Here is a 24,604-nt window from a genome sequence, read left to right as displayed (position 1 = left end):
TTTTACTGTAGGTGTTTTAAGTCAGATCTTTTACTGCTACTATTACTGTTTATGTAAATGCATTCTGAATGACAGCAACATCCTACCATCCTTCTACAAGAATATATAACCAACTAGGTGATTCATCACGCCCCGTGCCCCCCCCTCCCGCAATTCACAGACCCCCCGCGCACCCCCCTCCCGCGATTCGCAACCCCCCTCGCGCAAATCACGCCCCCTCCCACGCTTTGCGGACCCCGCCCTCTCCCGCGATTTGCCGACACCGGCGCCCCCTCCCTCCCTTGATTCACGACACCCCCCGCGCCCCTCCCGCAATTCACGGCACCCCTAAGCCCCTTTTTAGTCCCCCGTATACTCACATACCCCTATCACTACCCAGCTTCCTGCTCCTGTTTTCCTGTGTTGTGACCTCCGCCAGTGGAGAGCCGCTGACTCAGAAACACCCTACTATACTATTGCACACACACACCTAAACAACACGCACACACAGCCCCCCCCCCCCCCCCACACCCACAAATGTCACTGTACCATCCACACTATCAATGTACATCTCACTCTGCAACCGCTTTTTAATTAAACAAAACAATACACACCCCCTTCCACATCATATGCTCTCTATGTAACACATTTCACCTATAACTCAAGTTGTAATACAGGCATCTTACATACAATTCTAACCATCTTTCTCATATACAAATGTTCACAAATTAAGGGGGCGCAGCCCCTTACGACGGTGTGAAGAGCGCCCGTAGGGCGCGATGAATCACCTAGTTACAGTAATAACATGTGACTGGGGAATAACAGATATAGAGGTAGGAGGGCCCTGCTCGCAGGCTTACACAATATAGGGAAATAGGAGTGTGATACATGAGGATAGGTGCTACATATTGCAGTAATATGATGTGACTGGGGAATAACAGACATAGAGGTAGGAGGGTCCTGCTCGCAGGCTTACACTATATAGGGAAATAGGAGTGTGATACATGAGGATAAGTGCTACATATTGCAGTAATAAGATGTGACTGGGGAATAACAGACATAGAGGTAGGAGGGTCCTGCTCGCAGGCTTACACTATATAGGGAAATAGGAGTGTGATACATGAGGATAAGTGCTACATATTGCAGTAATAAGATGTGACTGGGGAATAACAGACATAGAGGTAGGAGGGCCCTGCTCGCAGGATTACACTATAGGGAAATAGGAGTGTGATACATGAGGATAAGTGCTACATATTGCAGTAATAAGGTGTGACTGGGGAATAACAGACATAGAGGTAGGAGGGTCCTGCTCGCAGGCTTACACTATAGGGAAATAGGAGTGTGATACATGAGGATAAGTGCTACATATTGCAGTAATAAGATGTGACTGGGGAATAACAAACATAGAGGTAGGAGGGTCCTGCTCGCAGGCTTACACTATATAGGGAAATAGGAGTGTGATTGTGGGAGGGAATGTGAGCGAGTAATGAGTGCGGATGAGAGACGCAGATCTTGGGAGGAGCGTAGAGGTCGTGTTGGATGATATTTTGAGATAAGAGAAGATATGTATGTTGGTGTAGTTTGGTTTATGGCTTTGTGTGTAAGTAAAAGTATTTTGTATTGAATACGGTAGAATACAGGTAACCAATGAAGTGACTGACAGAGTAGCTTTGCATACGATGAACGTCTGACTAGGAAGATTAGCCTCGCAGCAGCATTCATGATGGACTGTAGTGGTGAGAGTCTGTATTGGGGAAGGCCAATAAGGAGACTATTGCTATAATCAATGTGTAAGATAATGGGGCAGATGTATTAAGCTTTAACAAGAGTTAAATGTAAGGGTGATAAGGAGAGATAAACATCCAGCCAATCAGCTCCTTACTGACTTTTTTCAAACACAGCCTGTAACATGGAAGTTAGCAGGTGATTGGCTGGACGTTTATCTCTCCTTATCACACTTGCATTTATCTCATCTGCCCCAATGAAAGCATGGAATAGTGTTCGCTCTTTTGTAAGGTATGGGTGGAGTACACACAGTGCTACATGGGCGATTGTAACTATGCCATCTTCGAAAAAGCCATAATAGATTTGAACTTAGGCCGAATACACTACACTGCGTGGCATAGTCAGTATTACATTTCTTGCACAGTCTGTTTTGCCGGGCGCTGGTGACACTGTGGGGCCACACATCACTGTTGCCAGCAGTGTACACATGGGGCAATTCTGGCTAACTTGCATTGCACCTGGTGTACACGGCTTTACATGCGTGTGGCAGATTGAGACAGACTGAATCTGGGCAACAAAGGACAGGTCAGAGATAACGAGACACCTAGGCAGAGGGATTGTTGGTTGGTAACTTTCTGTTTTATGTGATGTGTATTACCGCAACACTAGTATGTAGGGAGACGGGAACCCATATATGACAGTAAGCTACTTTCATATACGAGGGTGAGTCAACAATTATCCGCACATTAAGAGAAGACATACATTGTTTAACGACAGACCCCCGGCTTTTCCATACACTTTATCCATCTTTCGTATTCCCTCCTTAAAACATGTTTCAGTCTGAGCTGCGAGCCACGAATGCACCAATGTCTGTTGTGGATTATTGCCACTGTCACTCGTCTATTCCCATGCACACTCAGTTGTCTCATCAGTTGTGGACTGTCATCCGGCTGCTCCTTCATGGCTGACACTTGTGAGACCTTCTCTGAACTTCTCCACCCATTCATACACACTACTTTACAACAAAACACTTTCTCCATGCTGGACACCAAGTCTGAGATATAGATGTTGGCACCAGGCACACCCTCAGGCCACAAAATAGGAAACACTGCACTCTGCTCTTCTTTTGTGCAAAGGGCAAGTGTGGCAGCCATTTTTTTTTCTTGTGCTGCAGTCACAAATGAACTGATGTAAAACATTTAAGCCTGCACAGTGGTGACTGGTCAGACAGGGACCTGGTATGGAATGCGGTGATTAGACTGCAGGCACCAGGAGCTTTAATATAACTGGAGTGTGTTTTATTTTTGACTCACCCTTGTATGTGTTCTGGGCATGGTTTGTGGGAGGGGGGGGGGGGTGTTCCTCCTTCCCCGCTTCGCTTGTGGGAAGGGGGGGTGGTGGTTCTCCTTCCCCGCTTCGCTTGTGGGAAGGGGGGGTGGTGGTTCTCCTTCCCCGCTTCGCTTGTGGGAGGGGGGGGGGGTGTTGTCCCTCCTTCCCGGCTTTGCTTGTGGGAGGGGGGGGGGGGTTGTCCCTCCTTCCCGGCTTTGTTTGTGGGAGGGGGGGGGGGGTGTTGTCCCTCCTTCCCGGCTTTGTTTGTGGGAGGGGGGGGGGTGTTGTCCCTCCTTCCCGGCTTTGCTTGTGGGAGGGGGGGGGTGTTGTCCCTCCTTTGCTTGTGGGAGGGGGGGGGTGTTGTCCCTCCTTCCCGGCTTTGCTTGTGGGAGGGGGGGGGGGTGTTGTCCCTCCTTCCCGGCTTGGCTTGTGGGAGGGGGGGTGTCGTCCCTCCTTTCCGGCTTGGCGTGTGGGAGTGGGGGGTGTCGTCCCTCCTTCCCGGCTTTGCTTGTGGGAGGGGGGGTGTCGTCCCTCCTTCCCGGCTTTGCTTGTGGGAGGGGGGGTGTCGTCCCTCCTTCCCGGCTTGGCTTGTGGGAGGGGGGGTGTCGTCCCTCCTTCCCGGCTTGGCGTGTGGGAGTGGGGGGTGTCGTCCCTCCTTCCCGGCTTAGCTTGTGGGAGGGGGGGTGTCGTCCCTCCTTCCCGGCTTGGCTTGTGGGAGTGGGGGGTGTCGTCCCTCCTTCCCGGCTTGGCGTGTGGGAGTGGGGGGTGTCGTCCCTCCTTCCCGGCTTGGCTTGTGGGAGGGGGGGTGTCGTCCCTCCTTCCCGGCTTGGCGTGTGGGAGGGGGAGTTGTATATGTGTATGTATATATAGTGTCCGGACTTCCTGTATATCTGGTACTGATCTGAATGCAGTGCGTTACAGAGGGGCTATCAGGGGGCAGGAGAAAGTTGCCCTCTGCGGAACAATTGACTAATGCTGCCATGAATTGGCCACCGGGCACAGTAGGGGTAACATGCTGGCCGAGCTGACAGTACAAGTTGGTGGATCACAGTTCTCTGATGCTGGAAGGTCAGGGTGAATGTCTTCCATTGCTGTGGGCCCCAGCCAGGAGGGTGGCAGCTGGTGTGGGCAGGCAGCAGCTGGCATTCCAGGGCAGGGGTGTCAGGGACTGGAAACAAGGGAGCAGCCGCCTCAGAGATAATCTCAGTCCTGTTTGGTCTAATCAGCTTCCAGCTAGCACTGGTCAAGTGCATTCTGTTAATAGGCAGAAGCTGATTGGTCTCTGATCTTTAGAGGTGTTGGTGCATCTCCTTCATACAGAGTAAGAGCCGCTGGGGCAGGGAATGAAGGCTTTTGTAACCCCAGGGTAGATACGGGGAGGGGAGGGGAGGGGAGGGGGGGGGGGGGGCAGATCTGCAAACCAACGATAAATGGCTGCAAATGCCGTGTTTTTCAGGAGAAATAGTTGTCCATGCTTCTCTCCTTATATATGGGGTCCCCAGCTAACAGGGGAGGCAGATTTCTGGGTGACGGCATTTACATGACCGCAACTCTCCCTGGCAAGGCTGAAATGCTCTGCTTTGCTAAAAACCTACTGGGGACATCTGTAACAGCACCACTGGGGACATGATATTTAACTGGTACCATATATGTGATTGTTTGGTTGGCATTCAAATTCAACCTTGTTTTATTCACAAATAAAGCATATTTGTGTGTATTTCAGGACTCGACAAAACCCGGGGGCCAGGTCGCCATGGCGACCAGATTTGCCAGGAAGCAGAACCCCCGGGCAGAGTGGTGGTGTGAATTATTGACAGCTGCGGCCAGCAGCCAGTGCACATCTCTCCTGGCGGCCGGGAGATGGACAGGGAGAGCTGTCAGCAGCCTTTGCGTAAGCAGCAGGTCCCCGTGGTTGGTTATCCTATCAGGAGCACTTACAGCACCCTCGGGTGCCCGTTATCAGACACGTAAGCAGCTGTCCACGTGGTGGGTTATATTGTGCAATATAACAGCTAGCAGGGTGGCAGCCCGGTGCACAACTCTCCCGGCTGCCGCTGCATCAGAGCAGGTCAGCAGCGCGCCTATTTCAAAACTAAAGCACGGAGCTGCAGTGGTCGCCCCCGATTAGCTCGAGAGCCGCCTATGTAATAGTCGCGCCGTGGACCTGCTCGGATACAGCGGCAGCCGGGAGAGTTGTGCACTGGTCTGCTATATTGCACATCATAACCCAATGTGGGGCCATCTGCTTATGCGTCTGATAACGGGCACCCAAGGCTCCTGTAAGTGCTCCTGACAGGATAACCAGCCACGGGGACCCGCTGCTTACGCAGAGGCACCAGACACTGCTGCCAGCTCTCCCTGTCCATCTCTACCTCCCTTATCCACGATCCTGTAATGGTGCCCCCCCCCCGTCATTTTAGTCTCAGTCTGCCCATGCCTGGCATCAAGCCAGAAACCCATAGAAATGAGCATGTAGGTAAGCAGCACTGTGGCATAATATGTCTTGGGCATTATGGCATGTGGTATTATATGTAATATGTAATGTGCATTACAATGTGTGGCATAATGTGTAATGGCCATTAAGGTGTTTGGTTTACTGTGTAATGGGCATTTCAGTGTGTGGCATAATGTGTAATGGGCATTACGGTGATTGGTTTACCATGTAATGGGCATTACAGTGTGTGTGGTATATGTAATGGGCATTATTGTGTGTGTGGTATAATGTGTAATGGGCATTGTGACATTGTGACATGTATAATAGGCATTATGGTGTTACTTTTTGGCGCACACTGTCACAATTTTTTTTCTTTTTTTTAAATTTGTCAAGCCCAGGTGTATTTCATGTGTTTGTACAACATGCACATAAATGTACATAAATGCAAGATACCTCAAAATAAATCCTTGAAATATTAAAATATTCTGAAATACAGAATAATCTGTTATCCATAATTTATTTTGGTCCCGAGCATTTTGGATGAGGGAAACTCAACCTGTACAAATTATGGTCGCACATTGAAGGGGTCACCATCGGTGGGACTGGAATGGCGCAGCGCCCCTGTATCAGAATAACTGCTACTACTGATCATTGGTGGCCAACCGTAACACAGATGAAGCCGCTGCGGAGGATAATAAACTTGTACGGGGGGAAGAAGGCAATCCTGTATTATGTGGTTCCGGTGTGTTGTCCATGGTGGCTGGTGTATGTGGGTCAGTTATCCCTATGTCAGGCTCCATGAGTGCTGCGATAGCCTGGGACAGGGGAGTGGCGGACCTCGTGGGACGCATCCCTGAATCCTGCAATGTGATTGCTCATTTGGGGCCTATTCACATGCATTCTAGGAGTGACTGGTAGCGCAGAGACTCGCCATCAGGATACACGTGGAGTATCAGATCGGTGTAAATAAATACGGGTGCACAGGATCCTGGTCCACGTTCCCTGCCAGCACGTCCTGGGCACTCACTCGATCACTGGTGCAGAGGCTTGTCCAGTGACCGTGCCTGGTGTCCAGCAGTATAACTCTGGGGTAGTTTAAAAAGGACAGTCAGTCGCTGATTGGCCGGTGATAAAGTACCAGCACTGTATCACTTCTCCTCCCTGATCACGGCTTCATACATCTGCCCCAGAGTCTGTGTGGTCACAGTATCTCTTTATAAAACATTGCTGCAGGAACCTGTTCTGGGAATGACCCCATCCCTCAGCATCTGGGTGGGGCTCATCTCTTCAGGGCGGTTTCTCCATGATGTCACCCTGCCAACAAACTGAGTCATCTGTACATCGCTCCTCCGGTACGTGTGCCAGAGGCTTTGTGCGAGGGCTGCGGGTGTGGTGGGTGGGACGTGGGCGGGTACTGTTGTCTTACTCAGCCCGTGAGAAATCACTTGTAGTTAAAGGACACCTGTCACCCGATCGCAGCCTATCCGCGCACTAGGCACTGGCGACCTCAGAGGCATGAGGTACAAGGAGCCTCTTTCCTCAGTGGTATCGGTAATAATGGCCCAGCCTGTCTGAGGTCACTGTATGGTCGCGGATAACCGCTCTGGTTTATTTTGTCTTATATTCTCGTGACATTTCTAGGTTCCCAAACATTACTTATTGCGCAGCATGAAAGAGCCTTATAAAGCTGGGTAGACGCCTAGCCGACGTGCCGGCCACTCAGCTGATATCCCGACTAGCGAACGATTGATAAGTGTATATACACTTCAGGCCAAGGACCAGGTTGGGGGAACAAAGGAATCTAGGGGACTTTGTCCGTGGATTGGAGCCAGATGGGGTGATGTCATTAGGGCCCCTTTCTGCACCTTTTACATCAGCCCCCAGCATGGTTTTGTCCGTTAGGGGGAATTTACTTTTGCGAGTGAATCAGAATCCGGCCCTAGATGTGCTACTGCTAGAATGGTGCACCTACCAGTGACCCCTGTGGGGGATAACATATGGGGGTTATGTAATGGTGCACCTACCAGTGACCCCTGTGGGGGATAACATATGGGGGTTATGTAATGGTGTACCTACCAGTGACCCCTGTGGGGGATAACATATGGGGGTAATGTAATGGTGCACCTACCAGTGACCCCTGTGGGGTATAACATATGGGGGTAATGTAATGGTGCACCTACCAGTGACCCCTGTGGGGTATAACATATGGGGGTAATGTAATGGTGCACCTACCAGTGACCCCTGTGGGGTATAACATATGGGGGTAATGTAATGGTGCACCTACCAGTGACCCCTGTGGGGTATAACATATGGGGGTAATGTAATGGTGCACCTACCAGTGACCCCTGTGGGGTATAACATATGGGGGTAATGTAATGGTGCACCTACCAGTGACCCCTGTGGGGTATAACATATGGGGGTAATGTAATGGTGCACCGAACAGTGACCCCTGTGGGGGATAGCATATGGGGGTAATGTAATGGTGCACCTACCAGTGACCCCTGTGGGGTATAACATATGGGGGTAATGTAATGGTGCACCTAACAGTGACCCCTGTGGGGTATAACATATGGGGGTAATGTAATGGTGCACCTAACAGTGACCCCTGTGGGGTATAACATCTGAGGGTAATGAAATGGTGCACCGAACAGTGACCCCTGTGGGGTATAACATCTGAGGGTAATGTAATGGTGCACCGAACAGTGACCCCTGTGGGGGATAACATCTGAGGGTAATGTAATGGTGCACCGAACAGTGACCCCTGTGGGGGATAACATCTGAGGGTAATGTAATGGTGCACCGAACAGTGACCCCTGTGGGGTATAACATCTGAGGGTAATGTAATGGTGCACCGAACAGTGACCCCTGTGGGGTATAACATCTGAGGGTAATGTAATGGTGCACCTACCAGTGACCCCTGTGGGGGATAACATATGGGGGTAATGTAATGGTGCACCGAACAGTGACCCCTGTGGGGTATAACATCTGAGGGTAATGTAATGGTGCACCTACCAGTGACCCCTGTGGGGTATAACATCTGAGGGTAATGTAATGGTGCACCGAACAGTGACCCCTGTGGGGTATAACATCTGAGGGTAATGTAATGGTGCACCGAACAGTGACCCCTGTGGGGTATAACATCTGAGGGTAATGTAATGGTGCACCGAACAGTGACCCCTGTGGGGTATAACATCTGAGGGTAATGTAATGGTGCACCGAACAGTGACCCCTGTGGGGTATAACATCTGAGGGTAATGTAATGGTGCACCGAACAGTGACCCCTGTGGGGGATAACATCTGAGGGTAATGTAATGGTGCACCGAACAGTGACCCCTGTGGGGGATAACATCTGAGGGTAATGTAATGGTGCACCGAACAGTGACCCCTGTGGGGTATAACATCTGAGGGTAATGTAATGGTGCACCTACCAGTGACCCCTGTGGGGTATAACATCTGAGGGTAATGTAATGGTGCACCGAACAGTGACCCCTGTGGGGTATAACATATGGGGGTAATGTAATGGTGCACCTACCAGTGACCCCTGTGGGGGATAACATATGGGGGTAATGTAATGGTGCACCGAACAGTGACCCCTGTGGGGTATAACATCTGAGGGTAATGTAATGGTGCACCGAACAGTGACCCCTGGGGGGATAACATATGGGGGTAATGTAATGGTGCACCTACCAGTGACCCCTGTGGGGTATAACATCTGAGGGTAATGTAATGGTGTACCTACCAGTGACCCCTGTGGGGTATAACATCTGAGGGTAATGTAATGGTGCACCTACCAGTGACCCCTGTGGGGTATAACATCTGAGGGTAATGTAATGGTGCACCTACCAGTGACCCCTGTGGGGTATAACATCTGGGGGTAATGTAATGGTGCACCTACCAGTGACCCCTGTGGGGTATAACATATGGGGGTAATGTAATGGTGCACCGAACAGTGACCCCTGTGGGGTATAACATCTGAGGGTAATGTAATGGTGCACCGAACAGTGACTCCTGTAGGGTATAACATATGGGGGTAATGTAATGGTGCACCGAACAGTGACCCCTGTGGGGTATAACATATGGGGGTAATGTAATGGTGCACCTACCAGTGACCCCTGTGGGGGATAACATATGGGGGTAATGTAATGGTGCACCTACCAGTGACCCCTGTGGGGGATAACATATGGGGGTAATGTAATGGTGCACCTACCAGTGACCCCTGTGGGGTATAACATATGGGGGTAATGTAATGGTGCACCTACCAGTGACCCCTGTGGGGTATAACATATGGGGGTAATGTAATGGTGCACCGAACAGTGACCCCTGTGGGGGATGATGTAATGGTGTACACGGAGGCCAGCAAGGTGGGAACCTCTGCACATGGCATCTATTCAGCGCTGCACCACAAGTATCCTCCACCCGTTGGGGCACTTAGGCCTGCGGGTGGGGACAGAAGAGGGCAGATTGCTTTGTCAGGGCACTGCCCTAGGGGCAGGGCACTTTTTGCCACTTTAAAAGCAGGCATGATGTTGAAATGCATAACATTCTGCCTGATGCATCTGCTCCACTAAATCTCTTCCTGGATTCCTCAGTGCTGCTGAGCAGATGCCTGTAACTCTGCCAGCTCAGCCAATGACAGTTGCATCTCCTGCCAGCTCAGCCAATGACTGCTGCATCTCCTGCCAGCTCAGCCAATGACTGCTGCATCTCCTGCCAGCTCAGCCAATGACTACTGCATCTCCTGCCAGCTCAGCCAATGACTACTGCATCTCCTGCCAGCGGATTACACTATCCCACTCTTGCCAGCTCAGCCAATGACTGCTGCATCTCCTCCCAGGGCATTACCCTATCCCACTCCTGCCAGCTCAGCCAATGACTGCTGCATCTCCTCCCAGCGGATTACCCTATCCCACTCCTGCCAGATCAGCCAACGATTGCACCTCTCCACCCAGCGGATTACCCTATCCCACTCCTGCCAGATCAGCCAACGATTGCACCTCTCCACCCAGCGGATTACCCTATCCCACTCCTGTCAGCTCAGCCATTGGCTGCTGCCTCTCCCCCCAGCGGATTACCTCCTCCCACTCCTGCCAGCTCAGCCAATGGCTGCTGCCTCTCCTCCCAGTGGATTATCCTATCCCACTCCTGCCAGCTCAGCCAATGGCTGCCGCCTCTCCTCCCAGGGGATTATCCTATCCCACTCCTGCCAGCTCAGCCAATGACTGCCGCCTCTCCTCCCAGGGGATTTCCCTATCCCACTCCTGCCAGCTCAGCCAACGACTGCCGCCTCTCTACCCAGGGGATTACCCTATCCCACTCCTGCCAGCCCGGCCAATGACTGCCGCATCTCCTCCCAGCGGGATTACCCTATCCCACTCCTGTCAGCTCGGCCAATGACTGCACCTCTCCACCCAGCGCATCACCTCCTCCCACTCCTGCCAGCTCAGCCATTGTGCACAAGGGGTTCCGGGGTTGTTGCGCTGTAGACTTGGTTGACGTGGGTCGCCTGCGGGGTGTGGGAGGTATACTACAGGGTACCTCTTGGAGGGAAATGGTATGCGATGTGCACCCTAGGGTGCCACCCTGCGCTCAGTATCGCTCAACCTTATTGTTGTGTGTGCTATGTGTCTAGGCAATATTTTATATACAACATGCACAATATTTGATGAATATAAAAATAAAAATTTATTTATCACAGGATTAGAACATATTATGGGACATTTGTCATTTCATTTTACAAAAATGCGGAAATGAGAATAAGATTAAAAATAAAATTCTGATATATATAAGAATAAAAAATAAAATAAAAATAAAAAATGAAAAAAAATATAAAAATGGGACAAGTATGTGGTATAGAATATATGAATATGCAATACTATTACATAGGATAGCTGCAGAAAAAAACAGTTGTAAAGTTTTTTTACTAGTAGGTTACCCTAGTACCGGTATACATGCCACAATGGGGAAGGTGGGGGTTAGGGGTGACGTACATAGACTCACATAGACTAACACAGTCTTTGTGGTACCAGTGAATGATTGCCACAAACTTGTGGCTCCTGTATAACGTTTTGTACAGTTCTGCTTCCCAATGGACAGTTAGGTCAGTGAAGGTAAAGAGACCTAACTGTCCATTGGGAAGCAGAACTGTACAAAACATTATACAGGAGCCACAAGTTTGTGGCAATCATTCACTGGTACCACAAAGACTGTGTTAGTCTATGTGAGTCTATGTACGTCACCCCTAACCCCCACCTTCCCCATTGTGGCATGTATACCGGTACTAGGGTAACCTACTAGTAAAAAAACTTTACAACAACTGTTTTTTTCTGCAGCTATCCTATGTAATAGTATTGCATATTCATATATTCTATACCACATACTTGTCCCATTTTTATATTTTTTTTCATTTTTTTATTTTTTATTCTTATATATATCAGAATTTTATTTTTAATCTTATTCTCATTTCCGCATTTTTGTAAAATGAAATGACAAATGTCCCATAATATGTTCTAATCCTGTGATAAATAAATTTTTATTTTTATATTCATCAAATATTGTGCATGTTGTATATAAAATATTGCCTAGACACATAGCACACACAACAATAAGGTTGAGCGATACTGAGCGCAGGGTGGCACCCTAGGGTGCACATCACATACCAGCTCAGCCATTGGCTGCTGCCTCTCCTCCCAGCGGATTACCTCCTCCCACTCTTGCCAGTTTAGCCAATGGCTGCTGCCTCTCCTCCCAGCGGATTACCTCCTCCCACTCCTGCCAGCTCAGCCGGTCCAAGACGCATGCACTTACCTTGACTGGTTATAAGACGTAGGGCGGAATTACCCCTGTAATATTGCGTGTAAGAACAGGATGTACGGGGTGTATATCCTTCTGAACGTCTGGAAGGATTGTATATGTGTGACCTGAACGTGTGATTTGCCGTAAGCACCGAATCGTAGCATTTTTTGAAGACTTGGGATCCCTAAACTTGGTTTAACCCTTTGAGTGCCAAGGGCATTTGTCAGACTGTGTGGGGAAATGGACAAGCAAACCTTTTCATTAACCCAAGTGCCAACGTTGCTGTAAGAGATCCTCAAAATACCCGCTAAATGCCAGCGTCGCTCACAGCGTCTGGTTTTATTTCGGGGTGTTATATTTACCTGAACTTCAATTACTAGACTTGGCGGTATTTATTTATATTGAAAGAACAGTCGCTGTGATCGGCGCGGGCATTTAGCGGGTATTTTGAGGATCTCACAGCGTTGGCACTCACAGGGTTAAGATGCTTACATCTGCCCATATCCTGTGACTACCAGAACTGTGCGGAATGCCGCACTGTTCTCCAGGGGTGTGAATCATTAGGTCGACATGTCTGCATTTTTCACTTGTTGGCCTCATTGCTGTCGACCAGACCAATCGGCCAAATCCCTCCTTTGGCTGCTCTGGCCTGAGCCCACTGTCGCCAAGCTCAAACACTGGTCCAAAGTGTGGGACTAGGAGGCTCTGTAGCAGCGCACTCACGTGGTTCCAGGTGCCGGGGGTGGCGGCGGCGGCAAGTTACTTGCCCGCTGTTTAATGGGTGGATTAGGATGCGTTAGATCTACTTCAATTGTCTGTATCTGCAAGGGGGTTGGTGATTTACCCTTTTGCAGGGTAACGCTGAACTGCACATTTTACCTTCATCACAGTTCTTATTCAAGCATTTTATTCCTGGGCTTTGTAGTTCTATAATCCGCTAAATGATCACTTTAAAAAAAATAAAATGATTTAATCTTACAAATTGTCACAATATTTTAATGTAAAAAAAATGCCTTCAGGGGTGTTCCCACCCCCCCCCCCCCCCCCCCCTCTAGTAGACCATATGGTGTTGGGCTGTTGACTATATACTGACACGAGTGGGGTGTGTGCAGCTGTGGACCCCTGTGTACGGTGTGTGCAGCTGTGGACCCTGTTACTGTGAGGGGTTAATAACAGCACGTTACCTGCAGGTGCATAAATCCTCCGCTTGTGGTTTGGGATTGGGGTGCGACTCATTTACACCTTTCTCACATTAAATATTGTTCTTTATTTGCTAATTATTTTGCACTAATTGCGTCTCTTAAAGAGGTAACGAGAAGTGTGTGTAAATCCTGCTAATTGCAGGGTAATTATTCCCTGTAAGAGGAAGCGGCTCATTGTCTGTCTCTGGGGTGAGACCGGCACCTCCCGCGATCAGGCAGGGCTGCAGCTGTCACGTAGATGGCTCTGGGTTCCGGGCACATTTCTGTCCGTCCTGCATGACTGAGGTAGAGAGCCCGAGACGGTAAAGCTACAGTGTGACAGCGACGCTAGGCCAGGCGCGGCTCATACTGTAATAACATGGGGGGGGGGAGATCCCTGTGCCCAGGGGACCTCGCTACAGGAACAGAGAAGTTGCCCAATACATGGGTAATCCCCCACCCCTGCTAGATACCCACTGTGAGGATCTGTGGCCCCAGCGCTGATCATCTGTCTGACGTCTTCCCCTCAGGTCACCTTTGATGATGCCGCGGTTTATTTCTCCGAGGAGCAGTGGCAGAACCTCGAGGAATTCCAGAAGAAAATCTACAAGGAGCTCATTAAGGAGATCTACGAGACAATGCTGGCGCTGGGTAAGTCGTCGGCCGGTGGCATCTCAGTGAGGAGCTTGTTATAGGATCAGGAATTCCAAATGCGGCTTCTGCTATTGATTAATATTAATATGGCGCCAGGCATGGAACAATCATAATGAATTTAATTATTGTAAATAGAATCTTCGCTTTCCAATTCCGATGGTCCCTATGGGGCTGTATTTACCGAGGATCACTTGTTCAAAGAATCAGTGGCTTAATTAAAAGGGCAAAGGCGCGGATCATTATTATTATTATTATTATTATTTTATTTATAAGGCGCCACAAGTGTTTCGCAGCGCCGTACAAAGGAACAATACAGGGAGACAAAAACTTGGCATAACATTGAATAAATAACAAAAATACAGTACAAATAAAGAGCACCACTGTTCAATACACATTACAGCTTAAATGTAAGTAGTGCGGACCCAATCAACATACAACTAGAGGCTTGAGGCCAATGATGGAGATGAGTATGAAGATGGTAACTAAGTGTTGGAGTATAGGAGAGCTGTGAGTGAAATGTGAAGAGAAGTGGGCTTTGACAACAGGAGGGAAGAGGGCCCTGCTCGGAGGAGCTTACAATCTAGTAGGAAGGGGAGACAGACAGATTACAAGAGGTGCAAGCGAGGGGGTGGTGGTTAGAGAGCAGGATGTAAACAGGAAACAGGCAAGGGGTCGGAGAACCAGCTGGTTTATGCAGTGGAAGGGTACGCTTTGATGAATAGGTGAGTTTTCAGTGCCCGTTTGAAGCTTTGCAAGGTCGGGGAGAGTCTAATGGAGCGAGGGAGTGCGTTCCATCATCCCTGACTTCCTGTTTATCGCTGTTGTTGATACCCGGCCCTCAGCGGCCAAGGAATTATCAGCTCAGTTAAAACAATTTAGCAATTATACCCCAGAGCCTCAATGTAACATCAGTCATAGAAGACTGGTTATTTTAGTCTCCTGTGTTGTGACCCAGGGGTATCCTCTCTCCTCTCTGCAGGATATCGCATCCCCAAACCAGAGATTGTGTGTCGGATTGAGCGAGGAGAGGAACCGTGCATCGATACGTCCAAAAAGCCGAAGCTCCTGGGATCGCCGCCGGAGGGCGCGTCTGCTGGCAGTAAAGGTCTGTATCGGTTATGTACTGATGATGTAAAGTCGCTGTTCGTAATGCACCAATGGGGAACGATTTCCATTCTACTTCCGTACATCCTCTAGTCTTGCTGTAGTCAGACCTAGCAGCGTTATCCCTCAAATTACTGATTTGGGTAATCCATGCAGTACTCCAGCTATTGTGGAACTACTCATCCCAGCATCCCCTTTTGTTATTAGGGCATGCTGTGATGTGTAGTTCCACAATAGCTGGAGGGCTTGAGAACGTGTTGTGAAGGCTTTGTTACTCTACCTGACCTATCCCGTCTTGTATCCTTTGTAGACTCTGAACCGGTGATAAAGTTGGAGCGGATGTCTCCGGAAGCTTCACTCCCGTTCCAGCCGAGCGAGATCTCCTCCTCCCAAGAACGCAACAGCACACAGTGCCCGCGCTGCGGGACATATTGCAACAACCAGTGTGGAGTGGGCTACCAATGGAACACCCAGGGCATGTATACGGTATCCCCGATGGACAGGAATCAAGGAAAGCAATATGTCACCCCTCCACCATCCTACTTCAATGGAAACCCAATATCTCCTGGATTTGCCAACAGCCGAGGGGAAGTAATGTCGCACACCACCTCGCCACGGTCCGGCTACGGGAATGTGGGGATGGTCCCACTGTCTCCGCACTATGCTGGTTATAGGGGTGCTGGGGATCACGGAACGCAGTTCCCCGTGCCCGACCGGTCTGGAAATACATTGTTTGCCAACTTCGAGCTTAACCAGCAAACACAGATGGGCCCGCCCGGGAATTATGCTGGTGAGTGAGTCCGTATTCATCTCACACCTGTATACGTTTGCTCCGTTCCTCCATGTAACCACCTGGTGCAGAAAATGGCTGGGGATCACTATCTCCAGGTTCCTGTGCTCTCTGTGGCAGGGCATGCTGAGATCTGTAGTTCTACGGCAGCTGGAGGGCTACTTATAGCCCACCACCGTTCCAGGCTGACAACTAGTCATTTTGAGGAGTCCTGAACACCAGCAGTGATGATCCGACCAAGCTATAGGAGCCCTCGATGGGTTCAGTGATACATAATCTACAGAGCAATCCCGTATCTTTCCTCAATGATCTTCACCGCAGATTTCTAGAGGTTGTACTGTAGATATAGTCACTATTCTTGTGTATAACGTTCTACAAGGGGTCTCCTTGAGACGTGGGGTTACATTTTGGGGGTAATTTGTCCAGTGATGCCAGACGGACTAGAACAAGTGCTCCAAGCGCTCTGCAGCGCCAGGCAGGAATACCAACAATCACTCGTAATTATAACAAATAAATAAGATCCTTCCCAGAGCGCTGCGTACAGCGGAGCCGTGGTGTCTGTCACCAGCTTATAAATGGCTGCATGGGAAACCATTATCGCACATCACGTAATCCTGTTCTATTCGGATAATTCTACCACATAGGGTCCGAGTTTGCTGGTGGTGTTGTACACGGGTGTAAGAAAAAAAAAAAAAAGGTACTGGTTTAGTTTCACGGCGGCAGATATATCGCATGCGATGCGATGCAATTTGATGCGATTTTGTACCTGTTCATAACCCCACTATCCACTACGCATGTACTTGATTTTATATAGTGTGCCGAGCGCAGCGAGCCCCGCACGGGGACGCGGAATATATGTAAAGTAATCCGCATCCCCTCGCTGCACTCACCACACGATATAAAATCAACTCCATGCGTAGTGGATAGTGGGGTTATGAACAGGTACAAAATCACATCGTATCGCATGCGATATATCTGCCGCCGTAAAACTAAACAAGTACCAAAAAAAGAATGATGAAAACCTTGTGTCTACCTTTTGACCCTTTTTTGGTCTATTGCATGTTGACAATTTTTTGTTTCAATCTTTTCTCCATTTCAACCTTTTGGGGTAGACTTACTGACTCGATGTATACGCGGTCTATCTATCAGTGAAAAAATCATGTCGACCTCATGTGTGGTCATGTTGATATCATGTAGTAAGGTCGGCATGATATTTATTTACAGTGTTGACTCTCTTAAAGCGGCAATCATTTTCAACGTAAACCAGGTTGATTTTGCATGGTAAATGATTGCCGCTTTAAAACACCACCTGGGATTGCTCAGTATCCTGCACCTTATACACGCTGCACAAATAACCCAGGTTGTTGCCAGGTCGACCCGGGTCTGTGCTGTGTGAATAGGCTGTTTGTAAAAAAAAAACCTGGGTCCAGCAACCCGGAATTCCGTTCACACTATAGAGAGGAGGCTGCGTCAGCTCCCAGAGCTGTCTCATTCCCTGCCCCCCCCCCCCATGACCTTCTGCCACATCCCCTTTCTTGCGTCAGCGAACGGGACTATTGCCGGGTCGCTGTGGGTGGCTAATTATCGCATATGCCGGATCGCTCTCTGGAGAGACTCCTGTCCAATTCCCAGATGAGACACAGCATTTGCGATGTGAAAGGGGGTGTTAGTGTTGGGGAAGTGTTGTCGGAAGACCACCTAGAACAATGATGGCTAACCTTGACACTCCAGCTGTTGTTGAACTACACATCCCAGCATGCTCTGCTACAGTTTTACTATTTAGCAATGCTAAAACTGATGCGAGGCATGCTGGGATGTGTAGTTCAACAACAGCTGGAGTTTCAAGGTTAGCCATCACTGACCTAGAAGTTTGCAATGAATTGCATAACCCTGATATCTACATATCCTTCCTAATCCTGGGCGCCAACTGTTACTGCTTTTATGCCAGCGAGAACTGTTTTATAAGAAAAACTTTTTGTTAAAGTTTTTATTTTTATTATTATTTAGCTATATGTATTATACCGTCTGTGCGATTTGCTGTATACAGCTGTACTTAATACCACTTTATGTGACTCTTCCAGATCATCAGAATAGATGCAGAAAAGAACAGTACCCCCATGGCCAAGAAGCCTCGTTCCAGGATCGGAGGGGCACCGTGGCCCCTTGTCCCCACTGCGGAGCATTCTGCAATAACCAGTGCGGGATGAGCTTTCAGTGGGAGCAGAGAAGACTGCACCATCCGGTTCCCGGGGTGAACGATGGAGGCCAAGGAAACCGCTACGCATCTCCTCCAAATCCCTACTTTAGCGGTGTCGCAAATTCCACGTTCCCAAATGTGCGCCCACCCGTCCGACATGGAACCTCCCCGGTTAATGTCCAGGGAAACCCTGCAATGATTCAGTTGTCCCCGCAATACGCCGGATACCGGCGGCCCGGAGATTCAAAGTCGCCCAACGTTATGCCTGGCAAAATGGAACATTCAGCAGGAGGTGTGGCACATGGGAACAACGCCCCTGCTTCTTCTCCTCATGGACCAAACGGCTACGGCGCCATCCCTGCCAACAGCGGTGGGTATCACAGGAGGACCCAGTCAATGTCTCCTCTGGCCGCCATCGAAACGATGCCAATGTTTGCCACCAATAACAGCCCGAACAATGTTGCAGACCAGAGAAATCGGTCCTCTGCCCAAACTGTGACTAGCAGTGATGGCAATAAGGACCGGAACGCTGTGTCCCACAATAATAACCGGCGACCGGACAATTTGAATTTTTCTATTCAGGGTAACAGGATTAATAGAGTCTTGCAGCCAGGTTCACCTGCAGCGGGTAGTAGCATGGGGCACCCGAAACCAGGTGAAGTGTCCGGCAACAGGACCTTCTCCCCATCAGTCAGTGCTGGTCCCACTGCCAAGAACACACAACTCTCTTCCTCAGTCGTCGGCCGGGTGACAGCAAGTGAAGGTCACGGCGTTAAACGAGCAGCCCACCAGGTGGCGTCTGACAATGGACCTCCTGCTAAAAGAGCCAGCCCCCCAATAATCATTGTTGACACTCAAGGAGGGAAGCGCACGTCAACCCCATCAAGTGGTGCGAGTGGCCAGGGCTCTGTTTGTGTCACACCTCCCACCACCAAAGGTGGGGGTGCTCCCTCCACTCTAGCTACAACCCATAGCAACCAGGATATAAGGAAAACCACGCCCCCTGAAACAAATAATGTTAGGCGCCCCACCCCTCCAATTACCATCAGCAACATCCGCAGTGCTGGCATCTTTGTACCTCCTCCAGTCAGGCCTAAAAAAGATGTCAACAATGCTAATTCTCCAATCATTATTATTGATGACAAAGATGGGGACACCGTCGTGCCTCGTGGCTCCCTGGCCCACACATCAAATCACGAGGTAAAAAGTTCAACATCTGGGACTCCCCCAGTAACAAGCTCCAAAAGCAACGGAGATCCACAACAGTCTACTGTCGCGAAGACCTCTGCTCAAGGAGTTCAACAGTCAGCCCCGGTTATGGTTAATAAAGTCCAAGTGCAACAGCCCTCCCCAATTATTGTCACTGGAGGTACTAGTCTCTCCAATCAGCCCATGCCCGGAAATGGCAATCAGAGCATCATGTGGACGTTTCCGGTAACTGTTGGCAGTTCGGGAATTATGCTGGCCACTCCCGTCAATATGAAGCAGCCCAACCGTCTGCCAATAAGCAAGAACCCCAGGCTCATGCCATATAACAATGTTCCGCTTAACGCCACATCTGGGAATGTCAACGCCAAATTCAGCACTGTGGCTGTGACCTCCGTTATTGGTCAAAATAATTCACTCCCTGTGTCTGTGCAGTCCGGACAGGCAAAGCCCATCACGGTCAATGTCAACCAGTCTGGGAATATGTCCGGGTCTCTGAACATAAGAAACTCAAATGTTCAAAAAGTTAACAGCGGAACCTTAAAACCTGTTGCAGTGACCACCGCTGGGTCCCAATCGGTAACGCAGACATTTCCTCTCTTTGTAGATGCTAATTCTGGTCTTATTCTCACCGGGTCTGCTGTCCCCTCCAAGGACAATGTCTCCTCTGGCATTGGGAATGCCACCGTGGTCACGGTCAATGGGGGCGTAGTCACTGGAAACGTCGGCCCCGTCTCTTTAGGTGGGAAACTGGCATTCCGGAACATCACCCCTGTTAATGTAAATAAAATTGGCAGCACCACATTTTTTACAGTAGACCGAGCAATGGGCATAGGAAACGGATCTCCGGTCGCTCTTACCAATAATGCCACGAATTTCAATAATAAAGGGGCACTGAGTATAAACAATCCTACCATCCTTACCTTAAATGGTGGCTTGCCCATTGGCAACTCGGGAAATGTCAGTGGACCCATAACAAATATCTCTTCTGTTAACACTAACGGCACTTTGCAGGTGACCCCGAACACATCCCAAGCTGTTGTAGGTAACGCAGGTCAACAGAATAACGGGATGATTATAAGGAGAGTTGGAGACGGAAGTACGGTGGCCCAGCAGCCCAGTGCTGACCAGGCACCAGTGGTCGTAGAGAGACTGTTTAATTGCAGTGAGTGCGGGGAAAAGTTTAACTCCCTCGAGAACTTGGCTTCCCACCAGTCTGTGCACAAGCAGCCAGGTGCCACGCCAGATGGCAAGGCCGGCGAGCCCAACACCAAAGGTGCGTGTGAAAATGAAGGTCTTCCAGGAGCTGTAGATGAGGACGCCCCAACCATCCTGTACACCACACAAGGAGACGATGGAAGCACGGTGTATGTGGTTACGGTGTAGACTCGACAGCCTAAAGACATTAGAATTCATACTATACGTTTTTGTAGTGTTATAACATTTTTAGTTACTTTGTTTTTTTTATTTGTAAAATCTTAAACTTTCTATATGTGTAAAAGTTTCTTGGTTTTAAGTGAACAGAGTTGTTAGAAAGTCCGGTTTGTAGTGTACTGTCTCGCGGTTACCTCCATGAGCGTAGTCTAGAAGTATATTGTATGTTCCATTTCATGGACACGGATGTTCTAGTGTTCGGTTTTAGGTGATCCGGCAGCTGTTTGCTGTTTCACCAGAAAGGGAAAACTTAGCTGTAGCCTAGAAAGCAATGTACAAAATGTAAATAATTCCCCTCCGAGACACTTTTGTATTAATAGCACGATCAGATTGTCCAATCTGCTGTAACCCAGGACAGTTTGCTAACCCTAAGTGTAATGCTGTAGGTTATGGTCCGGTGATCCGTGGCACTCCGCCTGGGGTGGAACTGGATGTCCATTGCACATTGCTGCCCTGCTTATGTGTTACTATAGCATGAGATATCCCTAATCATTGTCCCTCATTGTGACGTAGAGAGAACTGCACACTAACCGCAGTCCTGTTTGCATGATCCGATTTTCGGGCCTTGTGCTAGACTTGTCCCCAGTCCATCAAAATGATCGAATAACATAATCGTAATGTCAGCGCCATCAGTTTTGCTCGCCCCGAATGGAGCAATACTAGCATTGCTCCTGGTGCCTGCGTGCCAAACACTGAATTGTCCCTAATAGAGGTGAGGAGCAGCATTGGCCTTTTAATGCATAGTATAGATTTAAGTATTGTACTGGAAGGTTTCTCCACAAAAGGGCAATTATCTGTTCCCTGTCAGTCTGTAAAACCTTTATGGTAGCCCATTGCCCTGTGATGCTGACTGTGACGTTCCCGCATGACCCATACTCAAAATGCTTTGTAAATACTTCAAGTATCACAAAAACATAATCTGCCATTCTGGGATTTGTAGTTCTACTGCAGTGAGAGTGCTACATGTGGTGTAAATTCTGCACTCGCCAAACAGGTGATCTTTGGCTGTTACAGAGGCTGGTAAACAGAATTACGTTGTGGTTCTACGACATCATTTTGTTTACCTCCACGTAGTACAGATTAAAGGTTTCTAGAGGATTGGTACCATTGCATTAGAGTAAGCGATAGAATCTATCAGATGTTTACAGCTGGTCATTCTAAAAACCTTTATAAATAGGTGTCTTGTATTAAAGGTCAATTTGTACCATAAATTATTAGGAAAACTTTGTGCGGTTCTGCCTCCTGCTGTGTCCTCTTCAGTGTACATATTGCAGCACACAACGCTGTTCACATCCGCTGCCCATTCGTTGTAATGGGAGCCAGATAACAATGTACATGTAGAAGCGGCCCGTGACTCCTACGCATTGTGGTCCTGCTGTTCGCAGCAACAATGTAGTGGGACACCTCTACATATAGCAGTGGTTCCCAAACCTTCTTGAATCCTGGCGTCCTAAAGCAACAGCTTTTATTTTGTGGCACCCCTAGGATAAAAGTTAATTGCTATATTTGAAAAAAAAAAAAAGATGAAATGAAGTACATGGTGCCTATTGCCACCATTTGGTTTAGCTGTGTGGTGGTGCACAGTTGTGCTTCTGTTTGGCCGCCACAAGCACTGGTTTTGCCTATAGCCATAAATTTTAATTTGGTCAAAGACCACCAGCCGGAAGTACCCCTGTAAGAGCCCCATGGAGCCTAGGCATACAGACTAGGAACCACTGGTATATACAGTGATGTTGTAGGGGACATTTATTCACGGGTGTATAAACATTGCACCCGGAGCCCTTCATCTGCCTGTGAGCTGGAATGCATTGGGTATGTCTGTTTCCGCACCACTGTCACCCCGCAGCCTACTTCTCCTTATGTTACTTTTAGGCACTTATCAATGTAACTTATGTCATTTCCACACTACATGAAAATGCACATACTCTATGCAACATCGCTACTAGTGCGACTGTTTCAGATATTGCCCCTGACACATTTATTCAGGGATGTATACACTGGCTGACCTGCCGGAGGTGGACCATTGGGTCCTCACAGTAGTGCGTTGAGGAGTCTCTCTGACCTTGCTCAATGTCTAACCTGAACCCACCCCTTCCTTTGTGGCATCTGCCCGCCCGCTCAGTCCTGCACCCAGTTGTCTCACCATACTGTTTGCTGCCAATGTTTGTGTATATTTTCTATCAGTGTTTTACCTGCCCGGCGTACGATTATTTACTAGACCTGTCACTTCTACCTCAACATGTGGTCCTGGGGTACGCAACTTACATTTCAATTTTTCACATAACTTTGTACTCAATAAATATTTTAAAGTGCTAATGCTGCATCTCTCTGAGTCTCTGGGCACCTGGTGCATGGTGGTTGGGGCGCAGGCTGTCCTGGTGTTACAGAGTGGTTACTGACTGCGCAGAACTGGTCACTGGTCATTTAACGAACATCTGTTCATACTGGTAAGTTGTTGCTACTGTTCAGCACCTGGATCTGTTACCTGAAACTGAAGACCTTACATGGATTTGGAGTTCCTGGGGCATCAGAGGACGATGATCTGCTGATTCTTCCCACCCCAGCTCTCTTCTGCAGATTGTGTTGGAAGCAATAGGTCTTGGCTTCACACTGCTCTGCAAATCTCTCTGCTCTAGTAATAAAGACACCCTACCGCCTCCCATGCTGTGTTTCAGTGAGCCTTAGGGTACACTTTGGTTAGAATGTATAGAACAGATTAATACATGGCCCAGCTCCACACATCACTGTAACATGGAAACATTAGAATGAATAAATTCAAATGGGAAAAAAAAACTATAAAATATGTATCTGAAACAAATATATTTAGTATTGAACAATTATATGTTTGGAAGATATGCCTGTGCCAGACAGTACCTCGCTTTGGCGATATCGCCTGGTCCCCGAAATGGTACCTTGCAGGGGCGCTTTCTTCCGGTCCCCGAGACGGTACCCCGCAGGGGAGCTTTCTTCCGGTCCCCGAGGCGGTACCTCGCAGGGGAGCTTTCTTCCGGTCCCCGAGGCGCTACCTCGCAGGGGAGCGCTCTCCCGCTCCCCGAGGCGCTGCCTCGCAGGGCAGCTCTATCCCGGTCCCCGAGGTGCTGCCTCGCAGGGGAGCTCTCTCTCCCGCTCCCCGAGGCGGCGCCTCGCAGGGGAGCTCTCGCTCCCCGAGGCGGCGCCTCGCAGGGGAGCTCTCTCTCCCGCTCCCCGAGGCGGCGCCTCGCAGGGGAGCTCTCTCACGCTCCCCGAGGCGGCGCCTCGCAGGGGAGCTCTCCCGCTCCCCGAGGCGGCGCCTCGCAGGGGAGCTCTCTCTCCCGCTCCCCGAGGCGGCGCCTCGCAGGGGAGCTCTCTCTCCCGCTCCCCGAGGCGGCGCCTCGCAGGGGAGCTCTCCCGCTCCCCGAGGCAGCGCCTCGCAGGGGAGCACTCTCTCCCGCTCCCCGAGGCGGCGCCTCGCAGGGGAGCACTCTCTCCCCGAGGCGGCGCCTCGCAGGGGAGCTCTCTCTCCCGCTCCCCGAGGCGGCGCCTCGCAGGGGAGCTCTCTGTATACTGTGCCCCCCAGCAATAGGAGAGGGTCCTTTTTAGGACTTTTATCCTTGCCTCAACAGGATGTTTGCTTCATCTTGCGACCGACAGAAACACAGGCTGAGGAGAAAATGGCCCAGTCAATAGGGGGGGGGGGGGGGGGCATTTTTTTAGGTATATAAGTGAAAGGAGAAAAATAAAAAGTGGAGCAGTAAGACTAAAGATAGAGTGGAAATCTTCTTGAGGTAGACTATGTAATA

At 49.4% G+C, this 24,604-nt stretch overlaps 1 protein-coding gene across 1 annotated transcript in view; it reads left to right on the top strand.

The window, feature by feature from the left end:
- LOC146079911 (uncharacterized) overlaps nt 1-23,141 on the top strand; it is a 26,087-nt gene extending 2,946 nt beyond the window's left edge. Inside the window, exons 2-5 of the mRNA XM_083186619.1 lie at nt 13,971-14,091; nt 15,074-15,199; nt 15,509-15,988; nt 18,070-23,141. Of these exons, the coding sequence (XP_083042745.1) occupies nt 13,971-14,091; nt 15,074-15,199; nt 15,509-15,988; nt 18,070-20,777 (3,435 nt within the window). The 3' untranslated portion in view covers nt 20,778-23,141. The remainder of the gene's footprint in view (nt 1-13,970; nt 14,092-15,073; nt 15,200-15,508; nt 15,989-18,069) is intronic.
- The last annotated feature ends 1,463 nt before the right edge of the window (nt 23,142-24,604 follow it).

The sequence above is a fragment of the Crinia signifera genome, chromosome 5 (genome assembly GCF_055691185.1).
Source record: "Crinia signifera chromosome 5, ASM5569118v1, whole genome shotgun sequence".
NCBI classification, from domain to species: domain Eukaryota; kingdom Metazoa; phylum Chordata; class Amphibia; order Anura; family Myobatrachidae; genus Crinia; species Crinia signifera.
Note: the sequence above shows the minus strand (reverse complement) of the source record. Positions and strands in the feature narration are given on the sequence as shown.